At 43.3% G+C, this 27,137-nt stretch overlaps 1 protein-coding gene across 1 annotated transcript in view; it reads right to left on the reverse strand.

Annotated features, from left to right (window-relative positions):
- The window catches only part of LOC128638839 (uncharacterized), a 227,025-nt gene that overhangs the window by 58,574 nt on the left and 141,314 nt on the right, over nucleotides 1-27,137 (reverse strand). The window contains exons 13-14 of the mRNA XM_053690972.1: nucleotides 6,116-6,973; nucleotides 4,447-4,587 (exon numbers count right to left, since the gene is read on the reverse strand). Of these exons, the coding sequence (XP_053546947.1) occupies nucleotides 4,447-4,587; nucleotides 6,116-6,973 (999 nt within the window). The remainder of the gene's footprint in view (nucleotides 1-4,446; nucleotides 4,588-6,115; nucleotides 6,974-27,137) is intronic.

Raw genomic sequence — 27,137 nt, forward strand, 5'->3', positions numbered from 1 at the left:
CGGCATAGCTGACAGATTGGGAGCGCTACACAGCATACAAGCAGCTGTGAGATAGGGAGCACGAGCTACTCAACAGCTGTGAGGTCTGCTGCGTGAGAAGCGGCAACGCGCTCCCCAGACCTCACAGCTGTTTGTGGCCGACGGGAGCGTCGCGAGGGGCGTGGCCGGGCGTCGCGAGGGGCATGGCCGGGCGGGTGTTGCCGCGATGGGGCGTGGCCGGGCGGGGTCCCGCAAAGACAGAGCCAGAGAGGGAGCAGGAGGGGGGCAGAGAGCCAAAGAGAAGGGGGGGGGGCAGAGAGCCAAAGAGAAGGGGGGCAGAGAGCCAAAGAGAAGGGGGGGGGGCAGAGAGCCAAAGAGAAGGGGGGGGGGCAGAGAGCCAAAGAGAAGGGGGGGGCAGAGAGCCAAAGAGAAGGGGGGGGCAGAGAGCCAAAGAGAAGGGGGGGCAGAGAGCCAAAGAGAAGGGGGGGGGCAGAGAGCCAAAGAGAAGGGGGGGGCAGAGAGCCAAAGAGAAGGGGGGGCAGAGAGCCAAAGAGAAGGGGGGGGGGCAGAGAGCCAAAGAGAAGGGGGGGCAGAGAGCCAAAGAGAAGGGGGGGGGCAGAGAGCCAAAGAGAAGGGGGGGCAGAGAGCCAAAGAGAAGGGGGGGGCAGAGAGCCAAAGAGAAGGGGGGGGGCAGAGAGCCAAAGAGAAGGGGGGGGCGGAGAGCCAAAGAGAAGGGGGGGGCAGAGAGCCAAAGAGAAGGGGGGGGGGGCAGAGAGCCAAAGAGAAGGGGGGGGCAGAGAGCCAAAGAGAAGGGGGGGGGCAGAGAGCCAAAGAGAAGGGGGGGGCAGAGAGCCAAAGAGAAGGGGGGGGCAGAGAGCCAAAGAGAAGGGGGGGGAGAGAGAGCCAAAGAGAAGGGGGGGCAGAGAGCCAAAGAGAAGGGGGGGGCAGAGAGCCAAAGAGAAGGGGGGGGGCAGAGAGCCAAAGAGAAGGGGGGGGCAGAGAGCCAAAGAGAAGGGGGGGGGGGAGAGAGAGCCAAAGAGAAGGGGGGGGGGAGAGAGAGCCAAAGAGAAGGGGGGAAGAGAGCCAAAGAGAAGGGGGGGAGAGCCAAAGAGGGGGGAGAGAGAGAGCCAAAGAGGAAAAAGAGCCAAAAAGGAGAGAGAGCCAAAGAGGGGGGAGAGAGAGCCAAAGAGGGGGGGGGGAGAGCCAAAGGGGGGGGAGAGCTAAAGGGGGGGAGAGCCAAAGAGGGGGGAGAGAGAGAGCCAAAGGGGAGAGAGAGACAAAGAGGGGGGAGAGAGAGCCAAAGAGGGGGGGCAGAGCCAAAGAGGGGGGGGAGAGAGCCAAAGAGGGGGGGAGAGCGCCAAAGAGGGGGGGAGAGAACAAAAGAGGGGGGAGAGAGCCAAAGAGGAGAGCCAAAGAGGGGGGAGAGAGAGCCAAAGAGGGGGGAGAGACAAGGGGGGGCAGAGAGCCAAAGAGAAGGGGGGGCAGAGAGCCAAAGAGAAGGGGGGGGCAGAGAGCCAAAGAGAAGGGGGGGGGAGAGAGAGCCAAAGAGAAGGGGGGGGAGAGAGAGCCAAAGAGAAGGGGGGGAAGAGAGCCAAAGAGAAGGGGGGGAGAGCCAAAGAGAAGGGGGGGAGAGCCAAAGAGGGGGGAGAGAGAGAGCCAAAGAGGAAAAAGAGCCAAAAAGGAGAGAGAGCCAAAGAGGGGGGAGAGAGAGCCAAAGAGGGGGGAGAGAGAGCCAAAGAGGGGGGGGGGGAGAGAGCCAAAGGGGGGGGGAGAGAGCTAAAGGGGGGGAGAGCCAAAGAGGGGGGAGAGAGAGAGCCAAAGAGGAAAGAGAGCCAAAGAGAGAGCCAAAGAGGGGGGGAGAGAGAGCCAAAGAGGGGGGGCAGAGCCAAAGAGGGGGGGAGAGAGCCAAAGAGGGGGGGAGAGCGCCAAAGAGGGGGGGAGAGAACAAAAGAGGGGGGAGAGCGCCAAAGAGGAGAGCCAAAGAGGGGGGAGAGAGAGCCAAAGAGGGGGGAGAGAGAGCCAAAGGGGGGGGAGCCAAAGAGGGGAGAGAGAGAGCCAAAGAGGAGAGAGAGCAAAAGAGGGGAGAGAGCCAAAGAGGGGGGGGGGAGAGCCAAAGAGGGGGGAGCCAAAGAGGGGGGGGAGAGCCAAAGGGGGGGGGGAGAGCCAAAGAGGGGGGAGAGAGAGCAAAAGAAAGGATGGAGAGAGCCAAAGAGGGGAGAGAGAGAGCCAAAGAGGGGGGGCAGAGCCAAAGAGGGGGGGGGAGAGCCAAAGAGGGGGGGAGAGAGCCAAAGAGGGGGGGAGAGCGCCAAAGAGGGGGGGAGAGAACAAAAGAGGGGGGAGAGAGCCAAAGAGGGGAGGGGAGAGCAAAAGAGGGGGGGAGAGCGCCAAAGGGGAGGGGAGAGCCAAAGAGGGGGGAGAGAGAGAGCCAAAGAGGGGGGGGAGAGAGAGAGCCAAAGAGGAGAGAGAGCCAAAGAGGGGGGAGAGAGAGCCAAAGAGGGGGGAGAGAGAGCCAAAGAGGGGGGAGAGAGAGCCAAAGAGGGGAGAGAGCCAAAGAGGGGGGGGGGGAGAGCCAAAGAGGGGGGGGAGCCAAAGAGGGGGGGGAGAGCCAAAGGGGGGGGGGGAGAGCCAAAGAGGGGGGAGAGAGAGCAAAAGAAAGGATGGAGAGAGCCAAAGAGGGGAGAGAGAGAGCCAAAGAGGGGGGGCAGAGCCAAAGAGGGGAGGGGAGAGCCAAAGAGGGGGGGAGAGAGCCAAAGAGGGGGGGAGAGCGCCAAAGAGGGGGGGAGAGAACAAAAGAGGGGGGAGAGAGCCAAAGAGGGGAGGGGAGAGCAAAAGAGGGGGGGGGAGAGCCAAAGGGGAGGGGAGAGCCAAAGAGGGGGGAGAGAGAGAGCCAAAGAGGGGGGGGAGAGAGAGAGCCAAAGAGGAGAGAGAGCCAAAGAGGGGGGAGAGAGAGCCAAAGAGGGGGGAGAGAGAGCCAAAGAGGGGGGAGAGAGAGCCAAAGGGGGGGGGAGCCAAAGAGGGGAGAGAGAGAGCCAAAGAGGAGAGAGAGCAAAAGAGGGGAGAGAGCCAAAGAGGGGGTGGGGGGAGCCAAAGAGGGGGGGGAGCCAAAGAGGGGGGGGAGAGCCAAAGAGGGGGGAGAGAGAGCAAAAGAAAGGATGGAGAGAGCCAAAGAGGGGAGAGAGAGAGCAAAAGAGGGGAGAGAGAGCAAAAGAGGGGAGAGAGAGAACAAAGGAGAGGGGGGAGAGAAAGCAAAAGAGAGGGGGGAAAGAAAGCAAAAGAGAGGGGGGAAGAGAGAGCAAAAGAAAGGGGGGAGAGAGCAAGGGGTGGGACTGCTGTTCTGAAAAAAATGGCCCGTGTACACGGGCTTTAGTACTAGTAGTCTATAAGCAGAAACATTCATGCAGAAACATAACAAGCCATTTTGCAGATCACCAGTCTCTGACTCTTTGCAGATGTGACTTGTCTAATTTGGTGTAACCATGTCCATAATGTCTATTTGTGAGTGCAGATCTCCTTTCCAATGTATTTTCCGCTCTTAATTTTTACACCAGCATTGAATGTACCGTAATTTACAAATAAAACATTTATGCAGGAAGGTAACAAACAAATTTGCCGATCACAAGTCTCTGACTCTTTGCAGATGTGGCTTGTCTATATTGATGTAGCCATGACCATAATGTCTTTTTGTGAGTGCAGATCTCGTTTCCCAATGTAATTTTCCAATCTTAACTTTTTTACAAACTATTTACATGTTTAACACATTAACATGCAACGTTTTCCCAAGTGATTTGGGTCCACAGGGATAGGGAAGGAAATAGAGGGGGTTGGAAGGGGGTTGGGGAAGAGAAAAAAAAAAAAAAAAAAACCCATCTCAAAACAACATTACTTCCAGTGGTTCCTGATTGTGACCTGGGGTTTGCGTGTCAATTTCCATCTGCTGGCCCCCCCTTCTTAAATCTAGTTGTAACATAGTCTCCAAGTGGGAAAGGGTCTCAAGATCTGAGTCTGTATGGGTGGTCCCAGCGTATTAATAAACGGTCTCCATTTCTGCATGAAGGGACGAAGTCTATGTGTTGTGTCCAGCCTTGTGTCATATTGTTCCACAAAGACTTGTTTCAGCAATGTGTGTTTGAGTTGGGCCATCGTCGGAGCTTGTCTAATAATCCATCTTTTAAGAATACATTGCCTAGCTAACAGTGTGTATACGGTCAGGAATCTATGTAATTCCCTATGTGTGTCATCCCACTTCAGCAGGAAGATTTCCACCTCTGTGAACTTTATCTCTATTTTTAACGCTATCTTTAACCAATATTGACACTGTCCCCAGAATCTCCCAATCATTGGGCAGGCATAAAAATAATGCTGAAAAGTTGGGGCCACGGCTCCGCACTTAACGCATTGATCCGGAACTCGTTTGTCCCACTTTGAGAGTCTGTGCGGGGTAATGTAATCCATGTGTAGGATTCTGACTTGTGCTTCTCTAAGAGGTGCTGCCAGTGTTGCCCGTTTAGTTCGTTCCAAACTCTCTTTTATGTCTTGTATTGTCAACTCAGTTGAGCAATTGCTGTTCTGTTTTGACAAAATATCGGTCAAGATCAGCATTTCATTTAGCTGAAGTAAGCGCGTGTAAAAGTGGGACAAGGAGAACACCCCCATCTGAAACAATGTCTGGGAGACCGCGAAAGGCGATGACTCCCAAAACCTTGTATTGTTCGTTTGTAGTGCCGACACGTAGTGCCTCAACTGCAGATAGGCGTATAAGTGCCGATTGGGGATATGAAATTTAGATTTCAATTCTTGAAACGACCGCACCGTGTGTTGTAATGGATCCAACACATCTCCCAGCCTTACTATGCCCAGCTTCTTCCAGGTCCGGAAGGGCTCCTGACCATATCCCGCCGGGAATTCCGGATTTCCGACTATTGGTATGAATTTCGGTGAGGGAGACTCAACCTTTAAGTATCTCAATTGCCAAGCCCTAAGTGGGTCTCTGTATAAGATGCTCGTGGAAGTAACATCAGGCAAAGTCTGCCTGTTTCCGTAGGGCAAGTAGGCCAATGCCGTAGGTGCTAGAACCGCCTCCTCTAGTCTATTATCGCAGAAATGCCCTGTGCCCAATTGCCAGTCCATCATCAGTCTGGCCAGCGCTGCCCAATTGTACAATCTAAGATTCGGGAGGCCAAGCCCCCCTGCAGTGTATGGTATTTGTAGCTTTCCCCCCGCTATTCGTGGTTTCTTTTTCTTCCAAATGAACTGTGATACCGCTCGAGTGAGCAAAGTTAGGTCTGTTTTATTCATGAGGAATGGCAGCATAAGCAGTGGGTATAAGATCTTGGGCAATATTGTCATTTTGATCAGACTGACCCTACCCGACAAACCCAAGGGCAAGTTAAGCCAGTTCGACAGTTGTGAGGACAGCTGTGTACATTTGTCAGTTATGTTTAATCTATAAATTTTCATAGGGTCTCTATGCAATCGGATGCCTAGATAGGTAAGGCCCTCCGATGCCTCTACAAAAGGATAGCTATGTCTCGAATGTGGGTGTTTATGAAGCCATAGTACTTCGGATTTAGAGGTGTTTATCCTATACCCGGAGAAACTACCAAACTCCTCTATTGTTTGGAGAATGTTTGGAACATGTGTCTGAGGGGATTCCACAAACAGCAACATATCATCCGCGTAGAACGCTAGATGAAGGGGGATGTTCTTCCTAACAATGCCTGGGAAAGCCTGACGAAGCTTTATCACGAGGGGTTCCAATGCTAGGTTAAATAATAACGGGGACAGGGGACATCCCTGCCTGGTGCCTCTTGAAGTGGAAAATCATCCGAAAATAATCCATTCGACAGTACCCTCGCCAATGGCGACCCATAAATTTTGCCCAACACATCCAAGAAGGGGCCTTCAAAACCAAACCTCTGCATCGAATCCATCAGGTGGGGCCACTCCAACCTGTCAAAGGCCTTCTCTGCGTCCAGCGACAGCAGGAAGGCCTCCGGGGGGTGTCCTTTGTGTCAACATCCCTTCCCAAAGACCAGTAGTGGTCGATGACTTGCAGCACTCTGCAGAGGTTGACCACTGAGGTTCGTTTAAACATAAAGCCCGTTTGATCCGGGTGAATCAAATCTGGCAATATTACCCGTAGCCTATTCGCCAAGATTTTTGTGAACAGCTTATAATCAGCGTTCAATAGCGAAATAGGTCTGTAGGATTCCGGCAAAGAATGGTCCTTGCCAGGCTTCGGGATAAGAGTGATATGGGCCGCCGTGAAATCCCTCGAAGGGAGCGCGCCTGTTAGTAGATATGCGTTGTAGAGTTTGGTCAGAGTGGTGACCACCTGAGGCTGCAAGGCTTTATAGAATTCGGATGGCAAACCATCCGGGCCTGGCGCCTTACCCGAGGGTAATCCCTGTATCGTGAGCGATAGCTCATCTTGTGTGATTGGGGAATTCAGCCCGTCCAGTTTGTCTGTGTCAAGTTGTGGAAGTGTCACTGATTTCCAGAACCGAGACAGTATGTCCTTGGGTGCTGATGTCTGTTTTGTGTACAGTTGAGTGTAGTAACGTTCAAAACACTTCACTATGTCTTCCGGTTTGGTGTATGTCCTGTCCGTATCTCTTAGAGATGCTACCTTAGTCTTTACTGTCTGCGGCCTAGTCAGGGTAGCCAACAATTTGCCTGCCCGTTCCCCAAATCTATAAAATCTGCCCGCTGTTTTTAAAAGGCCAGATGCGGCCTGTTGTCTTGTGAATGTCTCCAGGTCTGATTTTGCAGCTATGTAGTTATCGTAAGATGATTTTGTCTTGGTCTGTAAGAATGTTTGATAGGTCTGTCCTAACTGTTTTTGTAAAGTCCTGTGTCTGTATTGGATTTTATACCTCAACTTAGAAACATATGAAATTATGTTGCCTGCCAATACAGCCTTGGCTGTTTCCCAAAATAACGTTATATCTTCAATGTGTGCTGCATTGTCCGTTACATAGTCCGTCCAGGAATGCTGTAAGAATTTAATGAAAGCTTCAGACTTAGTTAGATAAGTGGGGAAACGAAGTGTATTCCTGTTAGTGTGATGTTCGTCAGTTTTCACTATCAACTCCACTGGTGCGTGGTCCGATATTAGTATGTCGTGTATTTTACAGTCTTGTATTTGGACAGACAGTTTGTTAGATATTAAAAACAGGTCAATTCTGGACAGTGTATGTTTAGCTTTTGATAAGCAGGTATAATCTTTACTCTCAGGGTGCTGTAATCTCCAAATGTCACAGGTGTCTATATCTCTATTGAACATGTTGAATATTTTAGCTTCGTATTTAGCCTTGTAATTTTTCTTAGGATCCTTAACTCTAAAGGGCTCTAGCCATTGTCTGTCCACAGTGTGTGTGGGTGAGATATTAAAATCCCCACCTATTATTAGTTTTGCGCCAGTATGAGGAGCTAGGTGTTTTATCAAATCCTCCCAGAATCTCATGTTCCTATGATTAGGGGCGTAAAGATTACAAAATACATGATGATTTTTTTTATGTAAGTACACTATGTTAGTTTTTCTTTTGTTTTTTTTTTACTTTGCCAAGTGAATTTGGACAGAGCTAGGAGCATGTATATATTGTTTAACTGGATTGCCGCCCCTCCATGAAACCTGAATCCTTCAAGATGGTGCAAAGTGACAAAAAATAATAATAATATTCTTTTCCTTTAATTTGCAGGTAGTCATTTTTATTGCATCCTATACTTTGGTGTTTTGGGAAGATAAATAAATACAAAATGTGGAACCAAAAACTGGATGAAAAATTTAGGATACCATTTACACCCTAGAAAAGTATATATAAAAATTGCATCTTATGGGGTTTACAAAAGTTTTTGTTAGCACTCTCTGAAACTCTTCTAATTCCACAATGTGCATTTTACTAAGTGGTAACCAGGAATGATTATTTGAGGTGAGATCATACTGTCTATGGCAGGGTTCTTCAAACTTATTTTTCCAAGGCCCAGATATACCAAATATCTTTGCGACCCTATTTTTAGTCTTGGTGTGAACATTTCTGAAGTAATATACAAGATATCTGAAATGTTTGCAGGGCCGTCTTTAATATTGACTGGACCCTGGGCAAAACAAATCTTGGGCCCCACCCCATGCAATTTCGCTCTCCACCCCAACATCCCAAAAAAACAACTAAATCAATTTTTTTTTTTAAATTATTAGCCCAGCAGTGTATCATCCACTGCTGGGCTAATCATTAAAAAATAAAATAAATTGCAATATGTGAAACTGGACCTAAGCAATACTAATAAGTAAATAAATATATAAATTCCTCCACTGTGGATTCATTTAATATTCTTTTGAATGTGATTCTGGTGTGAGGCTAGCTGGTTAAAGAGATTTAGGGCAGCCAACAGGAGCAAATCAAGGTAAAGACTGAGGAGGAAGCATGGAGGTGCAGATAAATATAAGTTTACTGACTGGAACAGCAGAACTGCTATGGAAAGCTGTAAAATCTGAGACAGAGAGAAAACAAAAACTATAAAAATAAACCTTACATTAATGTGTGAAGTATCAGCATGACACTATACATCAGCCACAGCAGCACGTCACTTCTTTACTAGGAACAAGTTCCCCGTCACCCTGCACTAGATAATGCTGCATGGGAGGGGCTTGTGTGCACTCACTTATTCTTCCCACTGGCACCTTTCTACAAAGCACTGTTCCCCTAACAAACTTCAGTTAGTTGATCTTAGGGCCACAGCAGAAAGAGCAGGGCTAAGGGTACCAGCAGATTGGATGCTGTCTGCCCAAGGCTGCATGGATACAGTGTGACGTGAGACGAGTCACACAGCCTCAAGACTGAAGAGAGCAGTGTGTGCAGCTGCACAAATGCTCAAATCTTCACGTGCCTGCTGCTCCAGATTTCTGCTGCATGCGCCTACAGTCAGCCCTACCCAGAAACAATCCCCACCACCAGAGCAGTCACCTGGTAACAGTGGTAATCCCAGCAGGACCTTTTTATGATGCAGTGGGAATGGCTGGGAGCTGAGTTAGGGCTTTGCATTCAGTGCTGCACAGTGCACATCTAAAACAGCACATGGCAATAGCTTGGCATGTCACATGACACTGGCACGGTCTTGCAGTTTTTCACAAATAAATATAAGCAGAGAACTTTTGACTATGACAGTATTAGGACTGACTGTGTGTGTTTCCCATGTCACATCAGCAGTCTGATATGAACCAAAAAAAAACATTTTTATTTTTTTTAGGACTCTTGGGCCCCTCAACAGAGACTGGGCCCTGGGCAGCTGCCCCTTTTGCCCTGTGTTTAAGACGGCCCTGAATGTTTGGCAAAGTGACTAAAATGTGTGCGTACTTTATCTCTGATTGTAGTCAAACTTGAAAGTGTTGTAAAAGGTAATACTACACACATTCTCACACAAAACACACACACATATCACACACACTTATACAACACACACACACAGACACACGCGTATAACACACACCATACACTTTCATACAACACAACACACACTCTCATATAACACACACACCACACACTCATACAACACACACACACCACACACTCATACAACACACACACACACACTCATACAACACACACAAACTCTCATATAACACACAAACACTCTCCTACAACACACACACCACACACTCTCCTACAACACAAACACAAGTTGCGACCCACTAAACATGGTGTTGCAACCCAGTAATGGTGTCAGGGTTTTTTCCCTGTTGTTTGCCATGTGCTGCTGGCAGCCATTTTACTCACCTCTCTTCCTGACTATGGTGCATTGTGGGGGATGCTGCTCATTTCCTACACTTCCTTTTATGGCCAGACTGGTGTGCATCATCCATGTTAGACAGGATGCAATCTCAGAATTGTGATGTCATCACTTATTATTTAAAGGGCCTCTGTTCAGTATGCTTTGCTTTTGCGTTGTCTCAGACCTGTTTGTGAGAGTTCCTGTGTATTACCTGGCTGCCTGACATCCTTCCTGGTTCCTGATCCCTGGCTCTTTCCTGACTCTGCTGTTTTCCTTGTTCCTGATTCCGGCTCGTCTGACTATTCGCTTTGGCTCCTGACTCGGCTCGTCTGACTACCAGCTCTGGTTTTGACTCCTGGCTTGTTATTTTACTTGTGGACTTTTTATTATTTTTTGCTATTAATAAAGGTGCGATTATTTTTGCACTTCTCATCTCAGTCTGATTCCTGGCACCCTGCCATTACGCAAAGGACATGAATCCTGATGGTGCTAATAATCCACCTTTACCTGCCATCATTTCTAGGATGGATGAACAGGATCACCGCTTGGATCAATTTGCACTAGCCCTGCAAACCCTGCTGACTCGCACTGCACATTTGGACCAAAGTGTCCCGCAAGTTATGGCTTCTCCTGTTTCCGCTGCTGCACCTATGCCTACCAGGAGCATGTCCGGTTCTGCACCTGTACCTCAGCGATATGGAGGTGATCCTATTCAGTGCAGAGGGTTTTTGAACCAGGTGGGCATTTACTTTGAGATGTTACCTCAGGCGTTTCCTTCTGACAGAGCTAAGGTGGGATTTCTCATCTCGTTACTCTCTGACACAGCTCTTGCCTGGGCTAATCCCTTGTGGGAGACTAATAAACCTGTGATTTCAAATTACCCTGAATTTGTGGCCTCCTTTCGAAGGGTATTTGATGTTCCGGCTCGCTCCTCCTCTGCTGCTAAACAACTCATGTCCATTCAGCAAGGTACAAGATCTATTGCTCAGTATGCTATTGAGTTCCATACGCTTGCCGCAGAGGTAGGTTGGAACAATAAAGCCCTTGTTGCCGCCTTCTTTCATGGTCTCTCTAATGCGATTAAAGACGAAGTTGCTGCCAGAGATTTACCAGAGGATCTCGAGGCATTGGTGTCTTTTTTTATCCTAATTGACATCAGATTCAGAGAGAGGCCCTCTTTCAAGGAGTGCTTGCGGAAGCCTCCTGTTCCGTTGTCTCCTGCGTGTTCGTTCCCACCCATACCTCCCTCTCCTCCCATGCCTCCTGGTCTCGAGTCACCAGGTACTGCTAAGCCAATGCAGTTGGGATTCACGCATCTCTCTGTGGCGGAGAAAGCCTTTAGGAGGAGGGAGGGGCTCTGCCTCTATTGTGGGTTACAGGGCCACCTTTTAAAGTCTTGTCCTACACGGCCGGGAAACGCTCACACCTAAGGTCCTGTCTGGGGCAGACCTTGGGTGGTTTATCCTCGTTCCTGGAACCGCTTAATGAGAAACCTTTTGTCACGGTTCTCCTTTCCTGGGTGGACTCCTCCATAGTCACTCAGGCTCTTGTTGACTCTGGTGCTGCGGCCTATTGCATTGACAGTGCTTTTGTATCAAAGCACTCCATTCCTGTTTTGCCTCGGTCCGTTCCGCTTGCTATTGAGGCCATTGATGGCAGGCCCCTTCAGTCCGCACTCGTTACTCACGAAACTGCTCCGTTGTCCATGGCTGTTGGGGCTCTCCATTTTGAAACCCTCCAGTTCCAGGTGATAAACTCTCCGCATTTTCCGGTTGTTCTGGGTTATCCCTGGCTCCAAAAGCACAATCCCAGTCTCGACTGGCGCAGGTCCGAAATTTTGTCGTGGTCCCCGCAATGTATTTCCACTTGTTTTTCGGAAACCAGTTAAAGTCTTGTGCACTTCTTCGGTATCTCAATTTCCATAGGAGTACCGAGAGTTCCTAGACGTGTTTGACAAGGTGCATGCCGGTACGTTGCCTCCTCACCTGTCTTACGATTGTGCCATAGACCTGCAACCCGGAGCCATTCCTCCTTGGGGCCGGGTGTACCCTCTGTCTGTTACCTTGGGTGGTTTATCCTCGTCCCTGTCCTATCTTTGTTGACAACCATGAAGAGTATGAGGTCAGCAGCATTATTGACTCTCGTATGTCCAGGGGCCGTGTACAGTATTTGGTTCACTGGAGGGGCTTTGGTCCGGAGGAGCGTTCTTGGGTTCCCTCCTCTGATGTTCATGCTCCCGCCCTCCTCCGTGCCTTCCATGCCTGTTTCCCCAATAAGCCTTTTGTCCTCCCGCAGGGGAGGGGTCGTTGAGGGGAGGGTACTGTCAGGGTTTTTTTCCCTGTTGTTTGCCATGTGCTGCTGGCAGCCATTTTACTCACCTCTCTTCCTGACTATGGTGCATTGTGGGGGATGCTGCTCATTTTCTACACTTCCTTTTATGGCCAGACTGGTGTGCATCATCCATGTGAGACAGGATGCAGTCTCAGAATTGTGATGTCATCACTTATTATTTAAAGGGCCTCTGTTCAGTATGCTTTGCCTTTGCGTTGTCTCAGACCTGTTTGTGAGAGTTCCTGTGTATTTCCTGGCTGCCTGACGTCCTTCCTGGTTCCTGATCCCTGGCTTGTTCCTGACTCTGCTGTTTTCCTTGTTCCTGATTCCGGTTCGTCTGACTATTCGCTTTGGCTCCTGACTCGGCTCGTCTGACTACCAGCTCTGGTTTTGACTCCTGGCTTGTTATTTTACTTGTGGACTTTTTATTATTTTTTGCTATTAATAAAGGTGCGATTATTTTTTCACTTCTCGTCTCAGTCTGATTCCTGGCACCCTGACAAATGGGTCTCGACCCACGGTTTGAAAAACCATCGTCTATGGTATTTTTATGCTTTTTAAAGACTTATTTACATTTATAATATGTGTTTGCTAAATACGTGCATAAATGCTTAGGTGGCAGGAGGTTGTAAGACAAATCTAAAATAATTTTTTTATATATGGGGTATTGGAGGAGACAAGTAGACCAAGAGAGTTTGATTTTCTAACGTGTGTTTATATACTGTATATACAGTATATATATATATATATATATATATATATATATATATATATATATATATATATATATATATATATACAGTATCTCACAAGAGTGAGTACACCCTTCACATTTTTGTAAATATTTTATTATATCTTTTTTTTATTATTATATCTTTTTTTGTGACAACACTGAAGAAATTGCTCTTTGCTACAATGTAAAGTAGTGAGTGTACAGCCTGTATAACAGTGTAAATTTGATGTCCCCTCAAAATAAATCAACACACAGCCATTATAATGTCTAAACCGTTGGCAACAAAAGTGAGTACACCCCTAAGTGGAAATGTTCAAATTGGGCCCAAAGTATCAATATTTTGTGTGGGCAACATTATTTTCCAGCGCTACCTTAACCCTCTTGGGCATGGAGTTCACCAGAGCTTCACAGGTTGCCATTGAAGTCCTCTTCCACTCCTCCATGACGACATCACAGAGCTGGTGGATGTTAGAGACTTTGTGCTACCCACCTTCTGTTTGAAGATGCCCCACAGATGCTCAATAGGGTTTAGGTCTGGAGACATGCTTGGCCAGCCTATCACCTTTACCCTCAGCTTCTTTAGCAAGGCAGTGGTCAACTTGGAGGTGTGTTTAGTGTCGTTATCATGATGGAATACTGCCCTGCAGCCCAGTTTTCGAAGGGAGGAGATCATGCTCTGCTTCAGTATATCACAGTACATGTTGGCATTAATGGTTCCCTAAATAAACTGAAGCTCCCCAGTGCCGGTAGCACTTATGCAGGCCCAGACCATGACACTCCCACCACCATGCTTGACTGTAGGCAAGACACACTGGTCTTTGTACTCCTCACCTAGTTGCCGCTTGACACCATCTGAAGCAAATAAGTTTATCTTGGTCTCATTGGACCACAGGACATGGTTCCAGTAATCTATGTCCTTAGTCTGCTTGTCTTCAGCAAACTGTTTGCAGGCTTTCTTGTGCATTATCTTTAGAAGAGGCTTCCTTCTGGGACGACAGCCATGCTGACCAATTTGATGCAGTGTGCGGCGTATATGGTCTGAGCACTGACAGGCTGACCCCCCCACCCCTTCAACCTCTGCAGCAATGCTGGTAGAACTCATATGTCTATTTCCCAAAGACAACCTCTGGATATGACGCTGAGCACGTGCACTCAACTTTTTTGTTGACCATGGCAAGGCCTGATCCGAGTGGAACCTGCCCTGTGAAACCACTGTATGGTCTTGCCCACTGTGCTGCAGCTTAGTTTCAGGGTCTTGGCAATCTTCTTATAGCCTAGGGCATCTTTATGTAGAGCAACAATTCTTTTTTACAGATCCTCAGAGAGTTCTTTGCCATGAGGTGCCATGTAGAACTTCCAGTGACTAGTATGAAAGAGTGTGAGAGCGATAACACCAAATTTAACACACCTACTCCCCATTCACACCTGGACCTTGTAACACTAACGAGTCACATGACACGGGGAGGGAAAATGGTTAATTGGGCCCAATTTGGACATTTCCACTTAGGGGTGTACTCACTTTTGTTGCCAACGGCAATAATAAAAAAAATATTTACAAAAATGTGAGGGGTGTACTCACTTTTGTGAGATACTGTATATATACAGTATATATATATATATATATATATATATATATATATATATATATATATATAAAAACCAGTCAAATACTACTGGACATGTCTAGCAATCTATAAATATACAGTATATTATTTTACTGCCAGTATAAAAGGATTGTTTTCATTAGGCACATTACATAAACATGTACAGTGGGTAATGAAAATAATCACCCCCTTGAAAATAATCACATTTTGTTGTTTTGAAGTCTGAAATAAAGGCAGACACATTTTTTGTTTATCCAGTTGTATTTACTCTGTGCAACTTATAACATCCAAGTGAAAGATGTAACACCAACATGTCAGGCAAAAATAAAGACAATTCAAAATCAGAATTACTGAGTAGGAAAAAGCATCATCCCCTCCTAAAATTACTTGTAAACTCAATCAGGTGTAGCTATTCACCTTCTCAATAGCACACACAAAACCATTTGACCTTCAACTGTTATCAGCTGTGTGCATATTGATTAGCTCAGCATAAAAAGAGCTTTCTTGGAGCATCTCAGTCCCTGGTAGTGCAATTGAAGGAAACAATCAACTATGGGTGGCAAGGCACTGTCAAAAGATCTCCGGGATATGCTGTGGACAGGCACAAGTCAGGAGATGGATACAAGAAGTAGAAGGTATTTGGTACAACCCAGACTCTCTCTGGATCAGGATGTCGCTCCAAACTGGATTAAAGAGCCAGAAGGAAACTGGTCAGAGATGCTACCAAGAGGCCCACAGCAACTCTGAAGCAGTTGCAGGAATTTAAGACAAAGAGTAGTCATTGTGGGCATGTGACAACACTATCACACATTCTCCACAAATGTGGTTTGTATAGGAGGGTTGCAATAAAAAAGCCACTCCTCAAGAAAGCCCACATGCAGTCACGACTGAGCTTTGCCATAACACTTAGGAGATTCTGAGGCCACATGGAAAAAGGTGTTATGGTCAGATGAGACTAAAATTTAATTATTTGGCCTCAACAACAAACAATATGTCTGGAGGAAATCCAATACAGCTCAGCATCCAAATAACACCATACCTACAGTAAAGCATGTAGGTGGTAATATCCTGTTATGGGGGTGTTTCCCTGCAGCAGGCACTGGAGCACTTGTCAGGATAGAAGGAATAATGGATGGGGAAAAATACCATCAAATTCTTAAGGAAAATCTGCTGCACTCTGCCAGGAAGTTGTCAATGGGAAGAAGGTTTACCTTCAAACATGACAATAACCCAAAGCACACCGCAAAAACGACCACACAGTGGTTGAAGGAGAAAAAGTTGAATGTCCTTGCGTGGCCTAGTCAGAGCCCAGACTTAAACCTCATTGAATATCTGTTGCATGACTTATAGGGGCCTATTTATTACGGTGCGAGCGGACATGATCCAATATTTCGGATCATGTCCGCTGCACATACGCTGTCGGCATTTATCATTAGACATGTGCGTTTCGATTCGTTCCGAATCCAAAATTCTGACGAATTTGTTAAATTCGGAGAATCGGATCGATTTGAATTTCCGAATAATGCTAGTACCGAATCTACCGAATAAATCCGAATTAGTTCGGATTTATTCAGTAAATTCGGATGGCCATGGATTACACTAGTATTGTACAGTATATTAGGTTATATCACTCTGCTATGGGTTACACTTAATATACAGTACATAATACTAGTCTAATACACAGCACATCCCACCTAACACATACCGAATTTCCGAACCGAATCCAGCCGAATTTATTCGAATCCGAATGAATCCGAAACGAATTCATTCGAAATTTTCCAAATTCGAATCGATCCGAACCGAAATTCGAAAAAATACAAATCGAAACAATTTTTTCGACCATGCACAAGTCTATTTATCATTTCACCAGCAGTTCTGGTGACCTGCTGGTGCAATGCAGCCCCCTGCAGATTCACGGCCAAATTGGCCACTAGCAGGGGATGTCAGTCAACCCGATCGTATTCGATCAGGTTGATTTCTGTCCGCCGCCTCAGAGCAGGTGGACAGTTTATGGAGCAGCGGTCTTTAGACCGCTGCTTCATAACTTCTGTTTCCGGCAAGCCTGAGCTTGATAAATATGCCCCATAGACTGCAGTCCACAAACGGTCACCATCAAATGTAACGGAACTGGAGCAGTTCTGCAAAGAAGAGTGGGCAAATATTGCACAGTCTAGATGTGTATAGTCAGTAGAGACATAGCCCAACAGACTAAAGGCTGTAATTAAAGCAAAAGGTGGTTCAACAAAGTACTGAAACAAGGGGTGATCCTTTTTACAACTTAGTGATTCTGTTTTTGAATTGTCTTTATTTTTGCCTGATATATTGATGTTATATCTTTCACTTGGATGTTATAAGTTGCACAGAGTAAATACAACCGGATAAACAGAAATTGTGTCTGTCTTTATTTCAGGCGGCAAAGCATCAAAATGTGATTATTTTTAAGGGGGTGATTCTTTTTAATACCCACTGTACTAAGCAAAAAAAAACAGGACTGAGAGGGAGACCTGTCCCTCCATTTACAACTCTTGATAGAAAAATAATTGTCACATGGTCAATGAGAAGCGAATCTATTGGTGTGTGCATTATAATAGAAGATGGTGACAGAAAATAGCACACAGCGCCAATCGAAAACACACAAGCTCACGAATGTCAATCTCCTAACTAGATCGATAAGAATGGGGAAAATTGAAAAGAACTTAGGAGCGCTTAGCAGGCTAACGTGTGGTAAAATATTGTGAGATGTGAACATTTTAAATTTAATATATGAAGTAACACATATAACATTTAAAATACAACATTAAAAACAAATGGGTGAGTCCACCTCTCAGGACACAATAGGACCAAAAGGACCAAAGCAGTGACTCATTAGATGTTATGTCACAGTATCTCATCATGGATTCTTTCTGAGAACTTTCTTGAGACTATTATATTTACTATTTTGATTATTATATTATTAATTTGATCTTTTTTTTTTTTCTTCACTTTTGAACATACTGTGACATAACATCTTATGAGTCACTGCTTTGGTCCTAATTTAAAATGTTCACATTTCATACTATTTTACCACTTTAGCCTGCTAGGCGCTCCTTAGTTCTTTTCAATTTATAATAGAAGATGAACAGCTTGGCGTCGGCTTCCTACTAAATTTCTCGTTGTGTGAATTTTTAGGTTGCTGGTTTCTGGACAGGCTGATCTAAATTTTTATATTTTGGAAAAATATTAAACAGCTTTTGCAGTACCCCCGCTCTGTGACACTAACTACTAATTCATCAGTCATCTCCAGCTGGACCTCATTCTGTTCCTGGTTCAGTCAATCAAGAGAACTTTACACCAAAATAATAACCTCTCATGTTCCCACCTGAGCCAGTTTGTAGAGTTCAGTTTGGTGCTGTTTCTTGTTTCCATACATATGATTTTTTTTAGCTGATTGTAGGAAGAACCTTTCTTTATCTGCAGAACAATGTCTGTGTTGTCAGGGTCTAATGATCAGTTACAAAGCGGTAGATAAAAATAATTTAAAAGTGAAACAGAATTATTTGAGCTCATAATTCTAAAACAAGGTAAACATAGTCTTGATTCTTCTTCATAATAATAATAATAACAACGTGAGACCTACTGGATTTATAGATTTCAATCTCTATTTCCTTTAGGTCTCAATGAAGTAATTGACTCTGCTGTATTTAGTTAGTTTTTTCCTTATTTTGTGCACGGTTCTGTTTAGACATTCTTGTATTTGGGTATATTTGTATTCAGTCTTTGTTTATTATGTTTAACTAATCTTTTGTTATGCTTTATAGGATAGCCCCTGTAGTATAAGACCCAATTCTGTTTTATATTGGTTGTATTAGGGAAACATTCTCGCCTTATTTCGCTTATTTTCCATTTGTCCCCTCTTTCCTTGATGGATTATTTCTTTATTATATCTTGTATATTTTCACTTTTTTAGGTTTATTGATGTATTTTCCATTAAGACCACCATACACAACACACATTTTTTCACACTAAAATAATTCGACACGCATCTTCTGCTCTATTATTATTTTTCTTTTAGATATCATATTAGTATAGTATATTTATCGTTTTTCAATGCTACACCATCACTAGATTTTTTTCTTTTATATTCAAATCTATAACTCTTGGTCACATCCTATTACACACAAGTTTAGTATAGTTTTCGTTCTTAATATTTACTATTATTCTTTAGTATCATTACATTTACTTTTTTAGGGTAATATCCCAGATGTTGTTTTGTACATACATTGTATCTATTCATCACTTTACAGCAATTTCCCACGCTTGACACTTTACAAGTTCTGTTCTCATATATTCACTTATTAGCTTCAATGCTATGCGTAGACTCTGGCCGAGTCACACTTACTGCACTGATATGTTCTTGCCATTGGTCTAGGATACATGTGACGTATATGGAATCACGCTCAGTTCCACAGATACTTTCCCTGTTTATTAGTTCATAATACACGTTACGTTAGAGGATTCACTCCCACTTTTTTGGATAATTTCCACATTCAATACATATTCAATGGCAGATTCAACAAGGTTGTAATCTGTTTTTTTAGTAAGTACTGCCTTATACATTTTATATTTAATATAGGATATAATCGATACTACTCATTAAGTAGATTGCCACACTTACAGGAATTGTTGTGTTTATTAGATAGGTTAGGCCACGATCTAGTGAGAATGGCAGATTCTATAAGGCTGCAATATTTCTAGTGAGTACTGCCCTATACATCCTACATTTCCAATTTAGATATAACCGCCATCTCTCATTATTTTGTTAGGCGTATTGCAAAATTTATATTGCCAAATTTACTTAAACTGTTGTGCATATTAGATAGATTAGGTTTTGATTTAGTGTTTTTTACTATTGTATTTATTTTTATATGTGCTCACTTCCTCTTTTATATATAAGAAGAAATTTGATACATATACCTTGTTCCTATAGCAACTAATAGATTCAGGTGTACCCTTCATTAACCTATAGGGAAGAAAGGTTTGATTTAGTCTTGTGTTGGGGGAGGAGTCTCCACCCACAGGTAGCATAGCCCGATTTAAGGATGTACTTTGTATTAATTAGATATGCCTGATGAAACAGCCTTAGAGTTGAGAAACGCGTCATATATTGCCCCTTTTTTGGAGGTCTGCACATTCAGATGGTATTCCTTGTGTGTTTAAATTATTTTAATTTGTTGTTTTAAACATTTTTAAATAAATACAACAAGATTTTTTATACACATTGGAGCCACTGTGTGTCTCTTTTTTGAGCCTACGCTACCTGGTTTAGTCCTTCCTTTTGGTATCCTGAGACTTCATAGAGATTCCGCCACTGCTCCGTTTGAGCTCAGCGAGCTGGGCTGCTGTCAAAGGCTCAGCCTGCACCTACTGGCACATCTGAGTGCCGCCGTTTTTTTGAGTTTACTGCAGGTGTACACTTTATTTATACTCTACTTGACTGATACACACGTGGTGTTTGTGTTTGAGTCTCCCTTCTTTTATACTTATATCTGGCATATGAAGATAAGGAGCACGCCTTGCAAGTTATCAGCTGGGCTGCTGGAAAAGGTCCAGTCTACATCTATTTGGCACAACTGAGCACCTCTGGCACATGTGAGTACCCTGCACTCATTTGTCCTTTACCCTGACGTTTTATTATTGATACACACATATAGCGCCACTTTCTCTGCTCTTGTCTTGATTCTTCATCCTCTTAGTAAGCCCTATAACTTCTCTTCTACAATAGATGTACCCACTTGTTTTGGCACATTATATTGTGGTATTTTATTTTTAAAATAATACAGGCTCTGTATCTGCTGGGCCTGCATTGTGGTAATTTTTCTAGTTTTAAATATTGCATGCCAACTATCGCTTTGAACACAAGATAGTCACATAATTCTAGTAAGTACTCTCTTTGCCTATTTTTCTTAAAGCTTGGTTCTATGATGGCACAGTTGGTAAATGTGGGGAATGAGTTAAAAAAAGGAAAATACAAAGACTCTGTAAACTCAACCAATGGCCTTGTTCCTCTCTGTTGTCTGCCTTGGCATGGAGACGCAAATTTTTATCCAGCTGCATGTACATTTTTAGCTGTAGGCATGGAACATAAAACACAACTACAGTGGAGCTATTGTGTTCAACTCTGAGATAAAAGCTGTAGATGGCTTCTATTCATTTTAGTACCCTTGCTCTTGATTCTCAACCCAGTAGTCAGGTAAAGTCTATAGCTTTACAAGCTTGTAGGTACCATATGAATTCTACTATTATAACCGTACCACTTCTATCACATGTAAGGGGACAGTCTGAATGTGGAACCACTTCTTCATTCCTAACATGATGGTGAATGGTACATGTCTGGTTTATTTATTCTTTTATTATGAGGTCAAATCACTAGCTCCCTGTCTCATCTCACTATGAACACCAAGCTAGTGAGAATTAGTCAAGTGACTATGGTGTTTGTCTGATGAAAGCACAGAGCTCAATTTGTATATGGTATATCTATACTAATATGGTGATGTATAAAAAATATGTCTAAAAAAGATAATAACTATGTGAATCTTTAAAAATTTATTATACAATAATCGTATAATCATATAACAATAGTGCCGGCACTGATTAAAACAGTATAGTAAAAGGACATAAACATAAAATACATAAACAATGGGTGTTGATTTCAAGTAATATTGGCAAAGGATAAAAATGGCAAGAGAAAAAGTTAGGTTGCTAAGTATTTGGCAGCCTAAACTTCAAATGTGTCCGTATTGGATAATTCACAACTGTTCTCATATAGGGCACATTAAATTACCGTCTCTGCTATGTGTGGAGTTGTCCGTTGTTTTTATTAAGTCCCGTGACTTTGTGCAGAGTGATTCTCCTGGTGTAAGTAGAGCAAGTATTAATGTAGAGAGCACGCTGGTAATTGTAATCCTTCAGTGCTTGCTGTGAGTGATCCTGTAGCGTCCTAGGGTAATGGCCACATAAAGTGTCAACGCGTTTCGGCCCTTCCTTAGGACATAGTCTTGCTAAAGGCCTAAGGAAGGGCCGAAACGCGTTGACACTTTATGTGGCCATTACCCTAGGACGCTACAGGATCACTCACAGCAAGCACTGAAGGATTACAATTACCAGCGTGCTCTCTACATTAATACTTGCTCTACTTACACCAGGAGAATCACTCTGCACAAAGTCACGGGACTTAATAAAAACAACGGACAACTCCACACATAGCAGAGACGGTAATTTAATGTGCCCTATATGAGAACAGTTGTGAATTATCCAATACGGACACATTTGAAGTTTAGGCTGCCAAATACTTAGCAACCTAACTTTTTCTCTTGCCATTTTTATCCTTTGCCAATATTACTTGAAATCAACACCCATTGTTTATGTATTTTATGTTTATGTCCTTTTACTATACTGTTTTAATCAGTGCCGGCACTATTGTTATATGATTATACGATTATTGTATAATAAATTTTTAAAGATTCACATAGTTATTATCTTTTTTAGACATATTTTTTATACATCACCATATTAGTATAGATATACCATATACAAATTGAGCTCTGTGCTTTCATTAGCGCTACCCTGCACCTTTTTTCCATGTTTTCTCACATTAGCGTTTTGGAGATTCGCTAATGTTCTGGGTCAGCTACAGAGCCTGAGAGTGTTAGTATCTTTCACATTAACTTTTGCACTATGGTGTTTGTCACCTATTAGTATTTATAGGTAATAACTGAGATCTCAAGAGGCACAGAAGTTTTTTTTTTTTTATTGCCCTTACCCCCTTTAGGCATAACTAGAAACAGCCTAATGGTAAAGGTATACAAACAAAGCACTCCCTTAGAATAATCCCAAATACTAGATGTCAGGGACACACACACGCTAAAAGCAGCTTAATATTAAATTGGCCACAAATGTTTATTATTTTTTATTGTTATTATTTAATTATTAAATTGATGTATTATATAGCACACATTTGGTCTTCTTAGTTCTGTTGCATGCGCAATTGGAATCTGGAGACACTGAGTTGATTGTTTAAAGTCTGGTATCTATTGTCTACTGTTACTCACTTGATGAAACAGTGTGTTCTCTGACAGAGACGTGTCATGAGTTATTGTGTTTTAACAGTTTTAATTAAATATTCTTGCTTTTACTTGGATTACTCTGACTGTTTTTATAGTGACCAACACTGCAGCAAACCCCTTTGAGTAGCCTATATACATTTTGGGCTCACATGGTGGTTATATGGATGCAAACAGCAGTTTGAAGGTCTGATATATTGTTGTATCCAGTATTGATAGCCAAGCAGGATCCTTCTGGAGTGAAAGCTTGCTGGACAGCTCCAAAAGGCCCAGAATGCTGGAATTGCACACTTTTGTGCTTTATATATTATGAGTATTTTTCACCATATACAGTGGGGAAAAAAAGTATTTAGTCAGCCACCAATTGTGCAAGTTCTCCCACTTAAGAAGATGAGAGAGGCCTGTAATTTTCATCATAGGTATACCTCAACTATGAGAGACAAAATGTGGAAACAAATCCAGACAATCACATTGTCTGATTTGGAAATAATTTATTTGCAAATTATGGTGGGAAATAAGTATTTGGTCACCTACAAACAAGCAAGATTTCTGGCTCTCACATAACTGTATCTTCTTCTTTAAGAGGCTCCTCTGTCCTCCACTCATTACCTGTATTAATGGCACCTGTTTGAACTTGTTATCAGTATAAAAGACACCTGTCCACAACCTCAAACAGTCACACTCCAAACTCCACTATGGTGAAGACCAAAGAGCTGTCGAAGGACACCAGAAACAAAATTGTAGCCCTGCACCAGGCTGGGAAGACTGAATCTGCAATAGGCAAGCAGCTTGGTGTGAAGAAATCAAATGTGGGAGCAATAATACTGTGAAGCATGGGGTAGGCAACATCATGCTTTGGGGCTGTTTCTCTGCAAAGGGAACAGGATGACTGATCCGTGTGCATGAAAGAACGAATGGGGCCATGTATCGTGAGATTTTGAGTGCAAACCTCCTTCCATCAGCAAGGGCATTGAAGATGAAATGTGGCTGGGTCTTTCAGCATGACAATGATCCCAAACACACCGCCCGGGCAATGAAGGAGTGGCTTCGTAAGAAGCAGTTCAAGGTCCTGGAGTGGCCTAGCCAGTCTCCAGATCTCAACCCCAAAGAAAACCTTTGGAGGGAGTTGAAAGTCCGTGTTGCCCAGCGACAGCCCCAAAACATCACTGCTTTAGAGGAGATCTGCATGCAGGAATGGGCCAACATACCAGCAACAGTGTGTGACAACCTTGTGAAGACTTACAGAAAACGTTTGACCTCTGTCATTGCCAACAAAAGATACTTAACAAAGTATTGAGATGAACTTTTGATATTGACCAAATACTTATTTTCCACCATAATTTGCAAATACATTCTTTCCAAATCAGACAATGTGATTGTCTTGATTTTTTTCCACATTTTGTCTCTCATAGTTGAGGTATACCTATGATGAAGATTACAGGCCTCTCTCATCTTCTTAAGTGGGAGAACTTGCACAATTGGTGGCTGACTAAATACTTTTTTTCCCCACTGTATGGGACATTGCTTTTGGTGGGGCTAATTTCTTATTATTTGTGGTTATATGAATTTTAATCAATCAAATTGGTTATAGCGCCTCCAGTTATAAGATATATTATCTTCTAGTAATTCTTAATCTAGTAATTGGATTTTTGTTGTAGATCTGACTACTCTTTTGTATTGTGATTTTGTTCTCTGCCTTATAGTGCTTTAATCTTGCTTGACCTGATTACTCTTTTTATTGCTGATACTGTATCTTTTCGCCTGCCTGCTGCAGAACTTAGCAACTGGACCTCTCCTTTGCCTAACTTTTTACTAGTATGATCTCTCATAGCAGCTTGGGGACCCTACCACCTGACTCCACATAGCAGGCAGGAATAGCGGAAGGGACCTTAGCTGCCGTGTTGTCACAGTATAAATGGGCTGCAATGTCAGTGGACCCAACTGAGGTTGTGAAAGCCAACATTGTAAGGACAATTAATCAGTGCACATGCTACCCACTTGTCTTCTCTGGACAGATAAACTGACTGTATGGTCAAGTCCCTGCTACAGGATCTCTTTGTCCGTCTAGAAGTCCATTTCAACTAAAGGAATGGGAGCATGCTTACAGGGCATCTCTTCCCAATATCCATTTTGCACATTGGTTTTTTTTCTCCTTCAGTGTAGCCAGTACCATAAGTACCAATAGGAGTTGGCAATCTTTAGCTGCCTTGAAGTTGGTCTCTGCCTATATTGCATACTTAAAGGAATAGTCTAATCAAAAATAAACTTTCATGAGATAGAGCATGCCACTTTAAGGGTCACTTGTTTTCTACTTACCCCACTTGTCCACTAAAAGGGAGGGTCTGATTTGCTAGGAGGAGACGAGTTAGACAAGAAATAGCAATACTCTACAATGAAAATATTAGTTCCTACACAGTTCCTTCTGTTGGAATATATCTGATGGGATAGTAATAGAATACACATTTACCTTGTAGAATTAATAATACCACAACATTAATTGCATAAAATGACACAAATTCCCCTCAGAAAGACACAGGGACACTTTTGACCTATTTGTCTTCAATTTTTCCAGACTTTCTTAAAACATTTGCTAACAGAAACTGGCTAGACAACAGAGGACAAAAATAGCCAGAGTCTCTTATGAAGTCGCTTAAATATGTTAAATTGTTCTATCGTTATTGAATTTATGACCGCTGCTCCATAACTTGTCCTCTGCCTCTGAGACTGCGGTCTGCAATCCGTCTGATCCTATACGATCAGGCTGATTGACACCCTCTGCTAGCGGCCGATTGGCCGCAAATTTGCAGGGGGCGGCATTGCACAAGCAGTTCTGGTGAACTGCTTGTGCAGTGTTAAATGCCAACAGCGTATGCTGTCGGCATTCAGCGATGTCTGTCGGACATGATACGCTACAGCGTATCATGTCGTACAGACATTGATAAATTGGCCCCATAGTCTGAATTTCAAATAAGCAGTCGATTTTTTTCTGACAGATTTATTATCATGTGACAAACATCAGCTAATCACATACTAGTATGCGTATACTCTGTGAGCGTGTGAACATGTTCAGTAGGAGCTCATTCCCCAGAAAGTGTGAATTTAAAAATTGGATAATGGAAGTAAATTGGAAAGTGTCTTAAAACTGCATGCTCTTTCTGAATCATTTAAGTTTATTTTGACTTGAGTATCCCTGTAAGATAATTAAGTTGACACTCAATTTTTGTGGGCAGCTCTCACAATTCGGTGTAGTTTTTCCTTTAATGATAATGTAGCAGAGCTATACCAGGTTAAAGGGACAGTGAAGTCAAAATTAAACTTTCATGTTTCGTATAGAGCATGCAATTTTTAATTATTTTCCAAATTACATCTGTTATCAAATTTGCTTCATTCTCTTGGTATCTTTTATTGAATAGTAAAACTAGGTAGGCTCATAAGAGCTCAGGGGTGTGCACATATCTTTAGTATTCTATGGCAGCAGTGTTTTGCAACATTGAATAACAAAGCTACAAATAATAATTAGAACGTTTTAATTTGCATGCTCTATCCGAATCATAAAAGTTTAAAAAGTTTTTGTTCCTCTGTTTGAGGAGTCTGTGTGAGCAGGCTACATGGAGCTGCTATTTGGTCTGTGGACTTTTGATTTGATTGGATAATAATTTGGGCATTGTGTTATCATTGCTAGCTATAAGAGAGCTTGATATAATTGCTAGCTATAAGTGAGCTTATAGCCGTCCCAGTCCCCAGACCTGAATATCATTGAAAATCTGTTTGGTGATTTAAAGCGGGCTGTCCATGCTTGGCAACCATCAAACCTAACTGAACTGGAGATGTTTTGCAAGGAGGAATGGTCCAAAATACCTTCATCCAGAATCCAGACACGCATTACAGGCTATAGGAAGCATCTAGATGCTGTTATTTCTGCTAATGGAGGCTCTACTAAATATTGATGCAATATTTCTGTTGGGGTGCCCAAATGTATGCACCTGTCCAATTTCATTTTGATGCATATTGCACATTTTCTGTTAATCCAATAAACCTCATTTCACTACTGAAATATTACTGTGTCCTCCAGTTATTTGATAGATCAAAATTAAATCGCTGATCCAAACACCCAATTATTTATAAATGAAAATCAAGGAAATTGTCAGGGATTCCTAAACTTTTGCATACGACTGTATATATATATATATATATATATATATATATATATATATATATATATATATATAATATAGTGTATTAATATGTTCATAATTACAATTGCCCCACGTTAGTCCGCCCGTTTGATGGTTATGTCTTTGGTTCGTTTAAGTGACCTTATTGCATTTCTTTCTTGATTGTTTAGGTTGCATAATGGTGTGGTGTTTCTGTTCAGAGTGGTGTTTATAACCATATTTCTAAAAGTACCTTTCTTCTGTTATGTGTGATCAGTCCACGGGTCATCATTACTTCTGGGATATAACTCCTCCCCAACAGGAAATGCAAGAGGATTCACCCAGCAGAGCTGCATATAGCTCCTCCCCTCTACGTCAGTCCCAGTCATTCTCTTGCACCCAACGACTAGATAGGATGTGTGAGAGGACTATGGTGATTATACTTAGTTTTTATGACTTCAATCAAAAG

This window comes from Bombina bombina, chromosome 8 (genome assembly GCF_027579735.1).
Source record: "Bombina bombina isolate aBomBom1 chromosome 8, aBomBom1.pri, whole genome shotgun sequence".
In the NCBI taxonomy this organism is placed as follows: domain Eukaryota; kingdom Metazoa; phylum Chordata; class Amphibia; order Anura; family Bombinatoridae; genus Bombina; species Bombina bombina.